The sequence below is a fragment of the Symsagittifera roscoffensis genome, chromosome 1 (assembly GCF_963678635.1).
Source record: "Symsagittifera roscoffensis chromosome 1, txSymRosc1.1, whole genome shotgun sequence".
NCBI classification, from domain to species: Eukaryota; Metazoa; Xenacoelomorpha; order Acoela; family Convolutidae; genus Symsagittifera; species Symsagittifera roscoffensis.
The window spans coordinates 37,665,372-37,685,281 of NC_087062.1; the positions used below are offsets into that span (position 1 = coordinate 37,665,372).

Consider the following 19,910-nt stretch of genomic DNA (forward strand, 5'->3'; position numbering starts at 1 on the left):
TTTGATTAAACTTCAGTTACGCCCCTTCACCTCAGGGAATGAGCTTCACGCAAAAAGATGAAAATAAAACGGCCTCTAGAACCCTAATTTTGTCAGATTTTTTCTTTTTTAAAATTGGCTAGTTACATTCTCCTTAAAACAGGAATTACTTAAAGTGATCCCAGATATTGTACTTTTTTTTTGCTTTTCATTTCAAAGCTGTTTCTAGCTCTATTCTTCACTTCTAAGAAAAAAGTTTTTTCACGATTTCTTTTAGATTCTTAAGATTACCTTGGCATCACATGCAGAACTACTGTAGTAAGTTCAACGCCTGGAAGGAAAGATTTCAACAAAAATTCCGAAAATTGCCAAATGCCAAATTTTGTATTGTTCGAAATTTTTTGGGCGATACTCAAGCAAAACTCGAGAAAAACAGTTTTCAAGTCCAAAATTCGAAAAGAAATTTTTATGCCCACAACCTATTCGAAGGTTCAAGAAAAAAACATCATTTAACCACACAATTTGGTGCAACAGACACAATTAGCATATTTGAAACCAGCTATTCACGGAAAGATGCATTTTTCAAGGTTTTCCCTGATAAGGTTTTTAAGTTTCTCTCCACGAAACAAGTTTTTCTCCAGACATTTCTGTAGAATTTGGTTTCATGTCACTTCACACAAATCAAAAATACGGAAAAGTTTAAACCTCATTCACAATTGAGCGAAAACTCACTTTTGTACCAGCACGACAAAAGATTCAACGCGGCTTGCCCACAGCACAGGCTGCCTTGAATGAACTCTCGATTTATAATAAAAAACCCAACTACCCTCGTGAATTGTCAAAAACGCTGGTTTTTTTACAATCTCTTGACACTCCCTTTATGAAGGAAAAAAAATGATTTAAAAAAATTTGAGTAAACTGCTGAGATGCGTCCAGCTTAAGAGACACTGAAACTTTAAAGCTGACCTGCCTTATCAATTTTTGGGAGTAGGAAGCTCAGCAATTGCAAATACTCAGCTTCGGCCAGCGCGATCCAACGATTCACCCTGCAGGCACGCAAATGACGATTTGTTATAACAGTGGCAGCATGAAGTGGATGCTTGAAACTTACAGGAGAGTCGTGCACAGCCAACGCCCTTATGACCCACATCCAGCGATGATCCTGTCTCTTGCTCATGTCTCTCAGCCCACGGTTTTGCAAAGCCGTAATCATTTTCTACAAAAAGTTTCTAGGGCTCTTTCACAGCGGATACTAAAACGAATCTTCCTCGGCGCGTAACGATTTTCCTTTCCCATACTACCAACTTTCAAACCACAAGCCTCCCAGCCAAAAACTTGTGCAGGAACACTATTTAAAAAAAAAATCCAACACAGGATGTCCGCAAATCGCAGGCTGGAACAATACTCTCGTTGCCGAAGGGGTGAAAAAACGAAGGCCATCCACGAAACATTCAGGAGGTCTTTGTCTCACTAGAACTAAGAAAAAGCGGGGACAAGTAAGCAATTTTTATGAACGCCCTAGAGCAGTTCCACGCCGAAAAATCAGATAAAGTTTCCCTCCTCTCCTAAGGACATCTTGGAAACATAAACGTCCTCTTCCACTTTCAATTGAGCCTGCGTCCACCAAGCCCGTAGAGATGTCGGACAGTTCCGACATCTCCTCTCGGTCCAGTGTCCCGGTGGAAGTGACAAAATCTTGGCCTTGTTCTACCGGAGTAGATTCATTCGCCAGACTTCTGTTTCCTCTCCCCTCCGGTCCATGTATTTCCCGGTTCTCATTCATGGCCTTTTCGCTTCTAGCATAGCTTTTCGCTCTTCTGAGGACTTTTGACTTTTGCAGGGTTTCATCAAAACCCTTCGCAGTCAACTCGTCGGGAACCTCGCATTTCAAGCTCTCTCAAAATTGTAACGTCCAATGCCGTGACGGGCCCTGCAATTTACTGCTCTGAGAAAATTCTTGATAATTTCTGCTTCTTTTCGATGGCTTGGGTAACGCATCTAAAAATCGCAAAACCTTATAGGCACTCGACACACCGCCTAACTCGTTCAAAAACTCGGGACGGAACTGAGCATCTCCTCCGATTCTATTGACTGAATGTCGAAATACGCTCGCACTTTCCCTTACAAAGCAATTTTACCCGCAAACAAAACCAGTTTTATTCCTGGCGCAGACAAAATCAACCTCGAAAAAATCGGCCCGAAGTTTATCTATTTCAACTAGCAGACCACCTGGGCCGCGGAACCTTCTAGGTGTAGGAAAAAATCCTTCTCTATTAACATTCAATCGGAATCATCAACTATCAACTAAAGATTTACAATAGCTTTTTTAGCTTCTTTCTCATCATTAGCCCCAAACTCATTTACAATTAACTCGAAAAAATTCTGTGATTTCGGTTTTGTAAATAAACTAAACCGTCCAGATATTTTGATAATTAAAACTTAACTAACCTACATCTGTAATTACTTTACAAATACCTTCACAAGTTGTTAGCCAACCTGAGGTTGACAGGCAATCGAAGAAAGCAATCAGAAAACTCAAATATATTTTATATTCTCAAAATACGAATGATATCCCCTGACGGCACAAACCGAACAAACAAAGCTTATTACCATTTCGCCGCATTTTGCTTGACCTCATTAGTGATTTTGTTTCCTATTTTTCTCCTAATTATACCCTTTTACAAAACCCATTTTTATCACTAACAGGCTCTGAAATAAATTCTAAGAAACCATTTTCCACATGCTCGGAGCTGCATTACTATCTACTGTATTGCAATTACTACATAGACTACGGTTGCTTCGGAACAAACCTACGGAACAAACGGACCAAACGGAACAAACCTACGGAACAAACCTCCAGTATAAATGAATCCACTTACCTTACAGCCGGTGTTATTTGATTCAACTCTATCTACTCTCTCTGTTCACTTGTTGTTTACTCTAAAATATGAACTTCGAGATGCCAATCAGCATCCGGATAAATAATCTGCCGGAGTTTCTGATCGGGACGTACTTTTCTTCCCAAGGATCAGCGATTGATATGCTCTTCATGTCATGCACGTAACTAACGGACCCACGTACAATCAGGAGTAGCATGTTCACACCGGCAAGTCCGAGTGGACATTACTTCATTGTGAGATTGCAGGAGCCAGCGAGGCTTGAAGATGCTGCGGTATTTTCTATCTCACTCACCCCAACTGATGGTCATGACAGCGGCTATGACAGAAAAAAAAATTTGAAACTTAAAATTGTTTATTTAATGCTTGTATATATAAAGTTGAGAAAGCATTTCACAATTGTCAACTTAATAATTGTTTTTCATTTCCACAAAATAGTGTTCGCTGTTAGTAAGCAGAACATGCAAAAGCATACGTTGCATTCAAGTATTTGATCAAATTGCCATGTTGTTCGATACACTAAAAAAACTCAGTCACAAAAACTAACGATCGGAAATCTTGGGAATATGCTCAGGGCTCGAAGAATAGCCTTGCGGACAATGCAAGCGCTTTACAATACAAAGACATCGGTTCAAATCCGAAGCAGACAGGTTCCAATTTTCTCAAAAGTTCTCGAAAATCAGCAACCTAAGGTTCCTGGAACCAGACCCAAACTATATATTATTATTGGTTATAAATTAGATATTTTATCCCTATAAAACATTAAAGACTAACCAATCACACTCCATCAAACTAAAAACCTACTTAATTGTAAGTGCTGAAATTACTTGTAATTTCAGCACCAGAGCATTTTGAATTTAACTTACAACTTAGTTGCTTTCTCCAAGAGAACGACTCGTAACTAAACCAGTATACTCTAGATCTATTAAGACTACAAAATATAAGAGTAAGATTAAATCGGTATTAGACTAAGAAGTTGCCCGAATCTATCCGGCCGAAATAAGATAGCGTGAAGAGCAGACGGTGCACCTTATCTAAAATTACTCTATGAGTTGACCTTAGAACATAACTCATCTGGTGCGACCAAAAGTCTCGAACAAGACCTTAAAAAACAAATAAGCTTAGAACTAACCAAATAGATTAGACTTAGACAAAAAACCTTCTCAAAAATGTTATACGACAATAATTTAATTGAAATGTCTCTACGACTCAATAGATCAGAGCCATTATTCCGAACAATACGAGAGCTACCCGGTATTGGAAAAAGACCTCGGACAAAAGACGATATACGACTTTAAAGGAACTTACCCAAAAGTTTCATGGTCGTACGGCAAAAGCCAACACAAACTTTTATATTTAGAATTTTATTAGCAATGAATTTAGATTTTCATGTGCAAACATAGAATCTTTGAAGAAAAATCTTCAACGACAATTACAGGCGCTAAACTTATTATTGTACAATAACGACTGATAAAACACCCCTAGTTGTTCCTTTCAAATCTGCAGTAAATTTAAAAAGATGTCTGGAAAAAATTTTTATTGAAAATAAAATTATAAAAATTAGTCAGTAAACACACAAATTGTTAGTAATATATAAATCATCTCTTCATCCCAGCTTCATCACTTAAAACATAACAGCGAATCATAAACCCACTAACATCATCAGAAATTAATAAACTAAAAATCATAAATTAAAGCTTAAACTTAAATTATAAAGGCCTATCCTATCCTATTTATTATTTTTCATTAATTAAAATTTTAAGACTTAACAGATCATCAAGGCTTTCCTTGGATCCCTAATTCATTTTTACCTAAATTAAATTTAATTTCATTGATTTTCTATCCTGATCATCAAGGCTTATCCTTGGATCAATTAGAACAATTTTGTTCTCCCCTACACGATTAATAAAGTGTCTAACGACCTCAAACGTCGATTCACATCCACATTTTTTTCAAGACTCAGGACTAATAGAAATTTTTCAGTCACAGTAACCGTTATCATTAAGATAAACAGTGAAGAACTTCGGTTATTCATCCTTCACTTGACCACCCCTGACCCAGGATAATACTTAAACTTAGTAAGTTTAAAATAGTACCTACCGAACTACTTGTGTTCTAATTATACCTGAACCTTGTGGATCGATTTACTATTCTCCAACCCTTGAACACAATCACTACCCTTAAGTGAGATTGAGTAAGTTAACACCTTAATTTAGACTAGCCACGAGAAAGTAACAACCATTCTCAGGAATCGATATATACTTTTCTCTCCAACCATGAAATACATGACCCAAAAAAGGCTAACCCGAAAAAATCGTAAGAACTAACAGTTTAAAAACATAAAATCGCTAATCCAAATACTGCATCCGTCATCCTAAACTTTGTGTCACATGACAATTTAGGAAATAAACAAACAATCATACTACACAATTGTGAAATAAACAAAGAAAAATATGACCTCCTAATCACTCCACACACACAGTCAATAGGATATATCAGAACAAATTGACAAACAATCACAAGAAAAATTTTAAGTAAACAAAGACAGATCACACGAAAAAGATTTTCAAAACGAAGAAACGCAGTCTCCGATTCAGAAACGAGTAATTTGGAAGAACTTTACAGATAAAAAGAATCCGTAAACAAAAAATACCAAGTTATTGATACACTAAATTTTTCTGACTCAGAAAGCACATCACAATCATCAATATAAGGAAAACGAAAAAAAGACATACAAAAACAAACCAGTACGTCTATATAACTGGAATCAACCATTAAAACACATTGAAAACTACAAATTGACAATTATAAAACACAAAAATGAGTCAAAATGACGAGAGCGAAGGTGAAAACTCCATCCTCCCATTTTAATCAATTCACTCACTGATGATAGAGGATAAACACAATTTTGTCAAAATTTAATCGCAAATTTATTCGAAAAAGGAGTTTGTCCATGCACAGCAGAATTTCCAGAAGTCAAAATCAAAAGACAATTTATTGATCACTATCTAAAGAAATATGTAATCTAACTTAACAATATGGAATCTATACCATAGAAATCCGTTCACCAAGCAAATTCAATGGTAGATATCTACTTCAAACAGACGACGTAGATATAGAATTTTCAAAAGTATTCACAGAATACATAAAAAATATACAACATCAAAATTCACAAAGAGCAAATTCAATATTCACTAACGAACTATTTAAAATTATTTATAATTATCTATCTATACTAGAAAACCCAAAGAACTTCACCTGTTCAAACATCAAAACATACAACTGTAAGACATGAAATTACAATATTTTCCGAATATTTAAACACAATCCGTGAAAAATTAACCAGTAATGAAGTTTCACAAAATGTTAAATACGATTTACAGAAAATCTTAGCATGATTTATCGTTGATAATTTCACACATAATATTGGTTTAATCTCACATGCAAGAAAAAGGTTTAGACTTCAAAATTCGACTGATGACACTGTATTAGCAGAACAGTCAGATTATATTTGGGACCCTGAATGGTCTCATCCATTATTCTTGAACATACCAACAGATATTTCAAGTCAAGCAATCAGCACAATCTGAGTCAATAAAGAATAAGTTAAATTATATCCACTCACTACTGACGCCACATCTTTAAATTATAATCATTTCTACCCGATAGAATAGGAAATAATAGTTTAAACTCAACCCTTATACAACAAGAAAACCTAAATAGAACTAGAAATCTTACACAACAAGATATTCAAACACTATCACATCTCGCAAATGAAGAAGTAGTTAAAACAGTAACAACAACACAACAAAGTATTTCACCAATACATCCAAATCCTACAACTCCAAGACCTCTAAATCCAGACATCTAGACATCTAAAACTCCCCGTAAAAACCCGCAAAATCCTTTATTTTCACAACGTCAAATTTTCTAACAACCAACATCAAATTGTAATGATAATTTTAACGATAACCCACAAATTTCACAAGCTAAAAGTGAAAATTACCCATTTTTTCAACAAAATAACAAAAATAAACAGCAAAACCAAAATAAACATAAAACACCTTATTATACACCAAATTAACTTTCATCAGATGATGTAGATCTTTATGACCAAAACCATCAACAAATTTTTCAAAACAAAGACTCCACTCTTATCACGTAATTCAACCAGATATTTTTGAACCATCTATACGAGAACAACATATGCGACAACCTAGACCAAATCACGCATCTCAAAATAATAATTTTTATTCACAAAACCCAGTTAATACAGATTATTATCAACCAACGCAACTGCCAAATGAAGTCGCACTACCTTATTATTTACAACAGCTTGAAATCACAAAAAACCAACTTACAAATTTTTCACAAATAACAAATGCCGCAGAATCAGTTCAAATGACCATGAATCCATACCTAATGGGTGGATCATCAATAACATCAAACAAGCCATTGATGGTATTCACCGGTACGGACCATGAATGTTCTGTAGAAGTTTATTCAAATGCAGTCACAGCAAAAGCAAATTTAATCTTAACTATAGGACCTGAACCAATAAATACACCACTTCACCAAAATTGGATACATAGACCTACAGATTTAATACAAATAACACTTGATGGCGCAGCTCAAAAATGATTTTCAGTTTTACCTATAGATAAAAAATCAGACTGGAAGATATTCACACAAGAATTTTCAAAAATGTTTGATTCTGAAAGAAACAAACAAGAACAGAGAGTTTTATGCAATGAAATTCGTAGACTACCAAACGAAACGATCAAACAACTATCAGTAAGGATCGAAACACTAGTCCGAAAAGCATATTAACTAAACACTCATGATAATAAAAATACAAAAATGACAGAGATTCTAATGATGACTCTAACACCGCACTTACGAAAAATAGCAATCAAAAAGAGAGCATCACACCCTTCCTCAATTCGAGAACCAGATTTACATTTTAGAAAACTAGTAAATAAACTAGAACAAGCAGAAATCACCATGAAACTAGAAAAAACAGAAAATCTCAAACTACAATATGTTAATCATATTCAAACCACTACAACACAGATAAATTTTATACACAATTCAGATACAGATTTATCCGAAAAAATCACTGAAATTTTGAATATATATACGAAAAAAAAACAAGTTTTAAAGGTAAGCCATCATTCAAAAAATAGTGTACTTATTGCCGAAGATACGGACATAGCATTGCTGAATGCAGACAAAAACAACAATACAACGAGAATAACCCACAAAAATACAAAACACCAAACAAATAATTTTGTCATTACATGAAAAAAGATCAATATTTACCAAATAAAAACCTTCACAGTAATAATAGCTCTAGAAAACCACTTCCAAACAGCTCAAATTATTCAAGAAATCAATAACCTTATAACTTTAACTACCGAGGTAGATCACCAGACCAAAAAAATTCACGTAATTTTTCACAAAACAGATATAGTCGTTCAAATAGTCGAAATACTCAATATAGAAATAACTATTCACGATCAAACTCAAAAAGACCAAATTATTCGTTTGATACCAGTTCTCATTCACACTCTTGGAATAGACACTATTCAAATGATAGATCAAGAAATTCATCATACAAAAGACATAGAAATTATTCCAACAATAGAAACAGAAGCTATTCGAATAATCGGAATCACCGATATAATAATCGATCACGAGATTATTCAAACAACAGATCAAACCACCAAAGATCTAATCACAATAATTATCAAAATAGATCACGAGATAATTCACACAATAGGAATTCAAACTATAACAGTAGACAAAGGAATTACTCTCAATCATCTCATAGAAATAATACACGTTATCCAGGTTCTCAAAACAAATATAGAAGCGATACACCAAAACATCGAAGAAAAATAAATCAAGTACAAACAACTGAAGAAACCAATTCAGACCCCCTGGTATTGACAACACGGAAACTACTGAATTACAATTAAATCAATTAATTGCGAATCTACAGACAGTGAAAGCGATGCAGGAAACACAATTTTAGTCAACATGATAGAAGTTTAAACTGACTATGAAACCGTTACGTACGAACAAGTTTTTTGTTCACATGTCTATGAAAATCAATTAGAACTTCTTCTAAATTATCACACTAGACCTAGAAGTAATAACATACCAATCGAACAAATCGTAAATGAAGTAACAACATTACACGAACCAGAAAAAGAACAAGTACCATGTTCCAGTACAAATCACATTTATCAAAATATACCAAAAGAACCACCGAAAGAAAAAATTTGGACAATCGCTTTTCTTTTAGAAAGCCCAAAAAGTACAGAATTTTAACCACCAGAACTTGAAATAGATTTTTTAATAGACTCTGGAGCAGAATCGAATATCATTAATTTTCCAACTTGGAAAGAAATCAAAACTCTACACCCGAAATTAACACCTGTAAAAACAGCCTGTAGACTAGCAAAATCACAAGGCTCAACCTTAACAAATTACGGGAAAAATCAATTTTTCTTTGTTCCCACTTGGAAAATGGAACAAAACAAACTCCTAAATAAACCATTTAAACAAACATTCCATATCACAGATATAAAACACAATATTAATGGAATCCCATTCATCACAAAATACGTACCAACTATTAATATATTAGACAGCAAACCTAATATAAAAGATAAATATACAAGAATGCAAAACACCGCTTTAACATTCTTCAAAAGAATGAACAAACAACCACCATTCTTTTCAAAATTTTACCCCATCTATAATAAAGAAAGAAAACATCTCAACCACTCACAGGATACATTTATGAATTCCCGATCAAACAAATTCATCAAAATGACAAAGATCAAACCAGACAACATTTTTATATGTTTGACCTTGAGTTTAGACCAAATCACCAATTTTTTAGAGTAACAATTTCATCCATAAATTACATGAAAAATTCAAACTCGGATATCATTTCTCTACATGTACACAACAATTCACCATATAAAATACCGCTACCTTTAGGACTCCTAGGATATTGTGAAACCAATGCAACAACTTTTCCCACAAAAGAAGTAGCATACAGAGTAAATAATATATTACAACTATTAGATATATGTCAATCAACAAATCTTGATGAAGAATTATCAATAAATAATATAATAAGCAACGAAAAAAAAAACACAGATTGTTTTACAAAAACACCTTATTTTAAAACAACATTCAAAATATCACACTATACAGAATAACAACAAAAATTCTTGACAATATTCAACTTTCAACACTCCAAAATAACACAAAACAAATTTGAAAAATTAGCCGATTTAAAATTAAAATATCCAACAGTTTATGCCATATCTAAAATTGCCGTTGAAAAAAAAATGCACCACTACATCTACCCCTGAAACCTGACGCAGTTTCCAAAAAACAAAGTGAAAGCAAAATACCAATTCACATGACAAAGTTAATAGATTACTTGACATTCTAGAACAATACGAAATCATATCCCCAGTAAATAAGGAAGAACAGCCAACAGGAAACACGTTTATTGACCCTGTTATTATTCTCGCCTAAGGAGAATCACTAAAAATAGTTCTAGACGCTAGATATCTCAATTCACTCATTGATGAATCTAAATCTAATAGGCCCATAGAACCAATTCAAGTAACTTTAACAAAAGTAAACGGTATATACTTCACAACCGCAGATATGAAAAGCGCATATAATCAAATGCTACTAGACGAACAATCACCACTATTAACAAAATTCGTTATCGGAAATCAACAATACGAATTTAATAGATTATTCTATGGCATATCCATAGGACCAGCTGCTTTTTCAGCATTTATGAGTAAAATTTTTAGACCACTTATACTCAAAAAAATTGCAATCACATACTTAGACGATGTCTTTATGCAATCGCAAACAAAAGATGATATGTTCATAGTTCTAGAAAAATATCATCAAATTTTACAGAACGAAAAAATGAAAGCAGTCCCAGATAAACCACTTTTTTTCTTAACACGCGTAAAATTTCTCGGACACATTATAGAGAAAAACACTATGATAACCCCATTGAAATCACAAATAGATGCAATTCAAAAACTCCAACCACCTACAAACAAAAATAAAATCGAAGAATTCTTTGAATTGTTAATTTTCTTAAGTAAATACGTCTATAAAATGCAGTTATACTTAAGACCATTCTATAACATTCTTAGACAACAAAACAATTTTGGATGGACAACAGAACATCAAACACGATTTGAAATAATCAAAAAACTTCTCACCGAACAAATCTCAAAAACAATCCCAGATCCTAATCAACCAATTTATGCTTCAAATTTTGGCATCGGTGGAGCATTACTACAATCCCACAATGGAACAAATAAAATGAATCTTATATCAGCAAACTCTCGCTTACTTACACAAGCTGAATTACGACTCTCTACTCGTATGAGAGAATACACAGCTATCATACATATCCTAACAGAATATGAATTTTTGATACTTGGACCAAAACATCCAACAGTTTTATTTACCGATCATAAACCTATCATATTTCTTTTCACACAAAAATCAAATCCAAACCATAGAGTTTATAGATTTCAACTAATCTTAAGGAAATTTCCAAATTTACACATCGTATGGACAGCAGGAAAAAACCTTGCACTACCTGACACCCTTACTAGAAATACACTACCTGAACTACTAACAAGAAAAAAAACAGTTGAAATACAACAAAATATAAAATTTTATCTCGCTAAAAATGAAACTTCACCACGATTAGAATGTAAATATGCAGTAAAAACTGACATAGAACAATCACAAATAAACAATCTACAACATTTCCCACTCTAGTTTGATTGTCAAAACAACCACTATGAAGTTGATATATTAGACACATCTACATTTAAGCCAATTCCATATTCACATTGGATCAAAAACAATACTCAAAAAGCAAATTAAGCAACAACCACATCAAAAGACCCATTCCGTTTAATAGAAAAATAAAACCTAACGGAAACAATAAATTTATCAGGACCGTTACCAAATGATTCAAAATACACGATAAATCAAGTTTTTAATCTACATGACCCACTTGACACAATACCCCTATCTAAAGTAGAAGTAGAAAACATTTTTATACCAACAACAGGAAAAATCACATTAGAATTATAACAGAAATATCAAAACCTTGATCCCGTCATCAGACAGTTAAAAACATGGCACAAATTTAAAACTAAACCAACCAAAGTTCATACCACAATCTTAGGAAACAAAAGACTCCTTAGATACTTCAGAAAATTCAGTAAAACCACTATAAATGAAAACACAGATATTTCAGAATATCGAACACCTGATTTCAAATTACTTTGCCTACCTTAAAGTATGATGTTAATAGCATTCAATACTTCACATACCCTCACACTAAAGGACACTCAGGAGCAGAAAAGACTCTAAACTTTATCCAAAATTTTTTTTTTCCCAATGCATCAATTTGGATTAAAAAAATATGCAACGAATTCATAATATGTCAATTAAATAAACCCTACCCAAATCAAAAACAAAATGCAGAAAAACAAGATTTTAAAGGACAAAGTCTATATTTCAATCACAGAACATCGTTTGAAACAAAAGGACCAATTTCACCATCCTCAGAAGAAAACTCATAAAGAATGGTCATTGTTGATGCATTTACACACTATGTAGCACTCAACCCAGTACCCCATTGTAATGCTTACTATGCATATACAACACTCTACGAACACTGGATAGCTAAGTTCGGATTACCCGAAATCCTAGTCACAAACAATGGCACTGAATTTATTAATAACGAAACAATTACACTATGCCACTTATACAATAGTAAACATAAACCAAGTATAGCTCATGCACCTTGGACAAATGGACTAGTCGAAGGTATGAACCGTTCATTACAAGAATATCTCAGATGTATCATTAATGGAAATGATACACGATACACCGAATGGTCAACAGATGTAAAATTATTTCCTTATCATATAATTCACAAATTACAACAACACTAGGAATATCACCATACGAAATGGTATTTAACCAAAAGTCACGTAAACCCATTATGTTTACAGCAAACGCACATAAAAATGCACAAAGTTATTGTCAACCAAGTAAAGATTAAATTTGTTACAATTTACCACTCCATACCCATGATGAAGATCACTTTCATCATCAACAAACTTTAAAATTAGCTTTCGGCACACACACTGATTGGATTTTAAAATAGAGATAAGAAACACAACTAAGTTTATCAAAAAATAACAAAAAAATTGTTACAAAGGCAAAACATAAATAATCAAACCAATTCACATTTTACATCAGCAACAGATTTAAAAATCGGAACATTTGTTTCAATTCCAATTTTCACAACACTTAAAAAGGAATTTCTAAAAAGCTACAACCACTCCGAAAAGAACCAAATCAACTAACTGATAAACCCACTGATCTAACATACAAACTTACCGACACAAGTAAAAAAGAAATTGTTCAACATCGAAATAACCTATTACCCTATTACATAAAAGAATACGCACTCCGTGAATTAACTCAATTATATTCTTTCACGGGTTCAGAAATTGAACAGAATCAAAACATAGACCAACAAAGAATCACTTCACCAAACATCTTCTAAACCAAAGACAAAAACACCTCAAAAAGAAAGAAAAAATAGAAAAAAGACAGAAAAAATTCTACCACAGGATCAACAAGAGAAATTTGAACACAGAGAAACATCACGACTTAGAAGTTCACCACGAAAAAAAAATAAAACCTTCATCCCACAATCTAAAATACTGAAAAAAAAATGAATTTCAAAAATAAATTTTATTTTCATTTTTCTTTACCTTCTTTTTATATATTTTGAACATACACATTTTCAAAATAACATGCTAAAAAACACTTAAGTCAACTAGTTCAAAATCAGCCAATAAAAATCATTCCGAATCACCACTTTATTTATCGTGACACGACTTTATTAGCCGACACTTATTCACCTCTAAGCATAACTATAACTATAACTTTATCCCTTTAAACAGTTTCTCATTAATAAAGGCCCCTAAACGAGCCCTGATTAGTTGAAATACATCATCACTTTATTACGGAGTTAACAAATAAATATTCTTTACTGAGCACAAAATTGTAATCTACCTTGCAGAAAACTGAACGTTTTGGACGAACCGAGAAAAAGACTGGGATAATTAAAAGTTTTCTTTAGCAACATAGCAATAACACCAAAATAACAGCTACATTATCATAGTTGCTATTGTTGAATTGGTTAAACTGCTGCGGAACAAATTGCGTAGTTTCAAAATTGGTATTTGGCCAAAACTTTAGTCGTTTCTCCTTTTAAAAAAATTCAATATTTTGAGATAATGGAGTTTTCTCAAGGAAATAATAATTTCTAACCCAAAATTAAGGAGTCGCCTCAAATGCATTAAAATTTTGCCAACCGGTTTTTTTCGTTTTATTTTTTCAAATTTTCCACCTCAGATTTTATAGGGCAGTTTTTCAGAAAAATCAATAAGTTTTTCAAAAAACTTCAAAAACTTGACCTTCTGAAATTTGTTTTTTTTTCTGCAAAAAGCAGGTCGTGGCCGTTAAAGGAGAGAAGATTCCTTAAGCTGAGCTTTATCAACAGTGTATATCAAAAAGCAGGTCGTGGCCGTTTAAGGAGAGAATATTCCTTTAACTGAGCTATATCAACAGCGTATATCAACAGCCATTCAATTTTTGCCGTCATTCAATATTTCCAATCAAAATATTTTACACAAGAAACAACAACCATGCTTTGTTTGGACATTTAAACGCTTGCGAACTCATGCAAGTGATCCGATGAGATATACCGGGAGAGAAAAATAGCCTATTCATTTTCACCCAAGGTGAAGGAATGACTTGCCGAAGTTTCAGTTTGCCTCTCTGTTCATTTTGTGAACTTTAAGCGGATTCCGCAATAAGACGAATTTTAACATTTTTAAAGACTGATATGCACACTTCAAGTTGTTTGCCCATCCAGTGCACAGTTTTGCCTCGTAATGCTGAATTTTAAATCACGTCAATAGTTTGAGGTCAATTTTTTACTGGGCCTTCAAAACTAGGATCTTTCAAAACAACCAAATAACAGATTAGAAGTACTATATAATTTTGGTTCAATTTTTGAACATTTACATTCCGCCCCTACTCAATACCTGGTGACTCTGGTGACTAAGATGACAATCTGATCATTTGGAACATTAATTTAATCACTTCGCCTTTCATGGTCTGACTTAATAATTTTTTGCAGCATTCAAGCTGCGAAATTGTGTGCTTTTAAACAGCGCAGTCGCCACCTGGTCACTTTATTTTGATTAACTTTAACCAAATTCTCCACAGGGGACTTTTAGTGTATCTTTGAACCGAAAAAACAATAATTCGCATACACCAGACCGACGATCATCGAAAAATGAAATAAGGGCAAGTTTGGCTATTTGAATATTTTAAACGAAATTTCCGGTCCAAAATTTGCTTTCCAAACGAAATTTCCGGTCTAAAATTTGCTTTCCAAACGAAATTGTGCACCTAATATTTGCTTTCCATTGCTTTCTACTCTCTGCTGCACGAACAAATTCTCACTATTTTAAAATTTTTCGACCGCAAATTTTAATTTGTTGTGATTTTGTTTTCTTTAGTGGCCATTCTGCGCAGCATTTTTCGTTTTCAGTCTGCCATATTGAGAAGACTCCGACAGTCGATGCGTAGCGGGGAGCTACCATAAACAACATGATGAGCAACTCGATTGCTCTCGAAACCTTCAAGCCGACGCACGGCGTGAAGTAATTGTCACGTTGTAACAACTTTTAATTGAACAGAATATTGACTAGTGATGTTGATTTATATTGGTGTGGTAATCTGTGATGTTGACAAGTTTTAAGTCGTAAAATTTTAATTAGACTATCTATCGCTCAGATCAGTCAGCGCTGAACAACCTGTCCAATCGACTTTAATCAAAGGGTACTTCCGCGACGCCTGAGATGCTTTCGGCACTTCACTCTCACTTGTCGTCGGACAATTTTGACCTGCTGTTAGTGTTGTATCAGTGAAACTTGACGCTTTGTTATCTCGTAATTCAATCAAAAAGTCTTCGATCAAAATCAACAGCCGTGAAATTTATTTATTCTGTATCTGCTCCAGAAAATGAAGATCCTGATGCATTTACTCTACGCGTTCCTCTGCCTTATAGCTGTCTCCAACGTAGACGCTAATAATGACGGTAAGTAATCACTTTGAACTTTCACATGTACGGCCCAGTTTTGGGTCAACGGGTGCTAAAAATGCTACCGAGGATCATCCCAGTTTTCAATAATGAGCATAAAATCAAAGATGTCATTTCTTTCGGTTCAAATGATGAATAGCAACTTAATTTTAAATCTTTCAAGCTATGAGTTTTTAAGTGTATTACGGAACAAATAAATATATAGCTAATCCGCTGCATAGATTTACCCGTATAAACAGATAATATCTTCTATTTCTTGGAATCACTTAAATGGACGCTCTGCCTTAAACACTGATCTTTTAAGATACGCGCACAGTGGTTTGTCATTATGGATAAGAACATCTGTGGCTTGATAAGAATCAACTGGCTTATTCATATCGAAGATGCATGTTCTTATCTGATTAAAAGAAAACAAATCAGTATCATCCACTAATGTTTCTTCTATCTCTAAACTTCTTAGGAATCGACTGTCCATTCTGCAACAAGAGGGAGTGTTTCTCGGCCATGGCTCAGCTGGATTGTGGACCAGCAGGCTATGCCAGGGATGTGTGTGGTTGTTGCTTCAGATGTGCCGCCTCAGAGAACGAAATGTGCGGAGGCTTCCGAAATCTATTCGGTAGTTCACATCATTAATTGCTGTTAAAATACAATCGATAAATCAACAGTTTCACTGAACATGACCTACCGGTCGGTAATAGAGGTTAAGAAAACACGCTTCAAAATTACTTTACAGCTGACCGAAAATGATTCCATTAGAGAAGCTCACATCGAAGAACCGAATTTGAGGAAAACTGTCTTCGTTCGATTTTCAATTAATTTAACGAATTATTTTGATGTCTGTTTTATTTATTGTATCTGGACTCTGAAAACAGGTTAATTCAAAAGAAACCAAATACAGATTTCTCTTTGAACTTTTATCTATTTTTAGGTCAATGTGGATTCGACATGTACTGCAAACCACAGCCGATTCCCTACCAGAGTGACCAACCTATTCCCAGGTACGGATACTGCACCAAACTGGAGGGAGTGAGAAACTTCCAGAACGACCTGATAGAGAGCAAGCAGCTGATGCTGGATGTGATCACTGAGGAACTGCAGCAGCAGATCAAGAACTCTCCAATGGACTATCCTGATATCGGATTCCAAGCAGACCCAAGTCAGTATGGTGCATATTTTTCACATATCATCCAGGGGCGCATATAATATTTTTTAAACCGCTGCGAGTTCAAAATAGTCCTCCCCTTTAAGGCAGTCGATTATAAATTTCGAAATTATTTTTACCTTCAATATACCCACCATTGTCAAATTTTACAATTGATTCCAAGTGCACGATCAAATAAATATATCGACGCATAGCGGAGCTTATCGCCACTTGCAATACACCACAAACAGCATGTCAAGCTAGCCGACTAAATTACGAAAGTTACTAAGCCAAAAAACTGATGTTAGCTTCGAATTGGTAGAAATTGATCAATGGTTGTCAGTCTTGAGCTAAAATGTCTTTTAATTTTTGATTAGGTAATTATGCTAACAAAACCTGGGTAGACGCCCGTTGAATTGAAAAAAAATCTTTGTCATAAATTTTAACCAAAGAAAAGTGCATATATTGAAATGTGAAGCGAATAAGACGACATAAGCGAAACCTTCTAAGCCCAAAAATTCTTTAAACGGAAACACCAAGTGAAACAATAGAAATTCAGTTGGTTTACAACCACCAATAGAATCACAAGATTCGAATAGAACGGGAACTTAAAATGCAGACATGCTCACTTTATGTCTGTTGCAGTAAAATTTTTCACAGAGGCATCCACGAGATGAGTCTTGTTTCCAGTGCGAGGCCTCCAGATGGATCCTGTGATTAAGTTTTTCGCGGAAAAAATCTAGATCCCTGCTGCAATACACTTGCTCTTGCTGCCGTATCAAAAATTCTCGACCAAGTAACTTTTCCATTCAGATTCGTTTCAAATGGACGACAGCAACTACTGGGCAGCTACAGATAGGGGAGTGTTTGGGGAGGGACTGGAGCAGGGGGCGACATTCACGACTGAGAACCAATTGTGGGGCCAGTGTGCCCCTCCCTGCAGCCGCCAGCTGTGTCTCGACTACCCCAGGGCCATATGCTCGGCCAAAAACATACTAAGGTGACAACTATACCTCGCCACTCAAGTATTATATTTTTGTTTAAATAAATGGAGCATTACTATAAATTCTACGGCTTACTCAGTTAATCCAGATTTTTATCGGAGACAGCAAAACTTGAGTAAATTCCAACAAACAATACAGTTTTTTCTTGTTTTCAATCGAAATAGCGACGCGACATACACGCGGAACAAGCTGCCCCCATTATTAAAAAAAATAAGGAGTTTAAACTAGAAACCTCGTTTAAATTCTGAGATGATTTATTTATTTTGTTTTATCTTTAACTCATCAAGTATTTAACTCATATTTTCCAGTCCCACCCACAAGTGTGACGACAACCCCTGTGAGCACACTTCGTGCCTGGCCTGTGGCTATGAGCCAGACACTTCAGTCTGTGGCTATTGCGAAGAGGAGACGAAAACTCTCAAGTATGACAAGTGCATGATCAGATTCGGAAAGTGTGTCAAGACCATGCGCAGAGTTACCAAGAAAAACCCCGACATGTACCTCAAGGTACCTACTTATCAATGTTCAAATTGCTATGGTGTTAATTGGTTCTCACGCGGCGTGCTACAATGCGCATCGAACAAGCATTGGCTGATGTTCAAAATACATGATCTAAAAACACAGGGAGACCATTTATTTTTTCTGGCGCCTACATTTTATCCTCGTTTATTCAAAATCTACCTTTTACTCTAAAGCTTTTTTGCCCCATAATCAAGAAATTCTCTGGCGTTTTCTAGCGCTTTCTCTAAATTTTTTCTGAACACTCAGAAGGAAAACGATAAAAGTAATTCGTATCGTGCAACTGCTGAACATGGCAGTCCTAAAAATGTTGATTGAACTCTTCTTGATATTGTACTTGAAAGTTCAAACTTAACTTGTCTTTGCTTTTAGCAAGGAGTAATCAGCTACGAGTGTGCAGTGCCGAAGTGTGGTACCAGCAATTACCTGAAGATGAAGTGAACAAAGAAACAATCCAATTGATTTGAACTGCAGATTAGGACTAAAAAAGAAGTTCATTCTCCGCCGTTCTTACACAATTTTAATTTTAATGAGCACAATTGCCTAATTTACACTTTCCACTTCGTAGCTAGTTCAAATTGAAATATTTTTGAATTCATATTTCAAAACCCAAGGAAGCAAACTGTAGTGGGTCACAGAAAAAACTGTAGACTTGAAACTTAAATCCAGCAATAAAGTAACTGGTAAACTACAATTGCCTGTCCTCGTCTAAGCTACATTCATCAGTTTTGATAAATTTACAAAAATATATCTATCATTTAGAGTCAATCAATTTTTTCAGTTCGATAGCCTTTTCGACTTCACACTGCGCTTTATGGATATTGGGCCGCGCATCTGCTAGTTCCTGTACTGTCGCCACTGCATAATCTGCATCGAAGTAAGCACCCTGGGCCGACTTATCCGTTTGAATTAAAAGCAGTTTAGCCGAAACCATCTCTTTGGCCGATTTTCTGCAATGTTCTTTGATCCTGTACAAACCCATTGAGGGTTCATTCGCAATCATGTTGATAGTTTGGGACATAAGGTTACATGTTGCGTCACATTTGGATTCAATTTCGGGATGAATATTTGCGGTTAAAGGCATTTTTAGTACG

At 34.7% G+C, this 19,910-nt stretch overlaps 3 protein-coding genes across 6 annotated transcripts in view; 2 read left to right on the plus strand and 1 right to left on the minus strand.

The window, feature by feature from the left end:
* Window positions 1–19,910, plus strand: part of LOC134843959 (syntaxin-binding protein 1-like) — a 274,291-nt gene that overhangs the window by 77,689 nt on the left and 176,692 nt on the right. The window lies entirely within an intron of this gene.
* On the plus strand, window positions 15,237–19,414 carry LOC134843859 (uncharacterized). Its single transcript, XM_063860172.1, has 6 exons — window positions 15,237–16,149; window positions 16,613–16,768; window positions 17,081–17,308; window positions 18,107–18,293; window positions 18,606–18,804; window positions 19,189–19,414. Exons 1-6 carry the CDS (start codon window positions 16,074–16,076, stop codon window positions 19,255–19,257), a joined length of 915 nt encoding a protein of 304 aa, XP_063716242.1. The 5' UTR covers window positions 15,237–16,073; the 3' UTR covers window positions 19,258–19,414.
* LOC134857094 (BLOC-1-related complex subunit 8 homolog) lies at window positions 19,571–19,900 on the minus strand. The gene has a single exon (XM_063873462.1). The coding sequence runs from the start codon at window positions 19,898–19,900 to the stop codon at window positions 19,571–19,573; it is 330 nt and encodes a 109-aa protein (XP_063729532.1).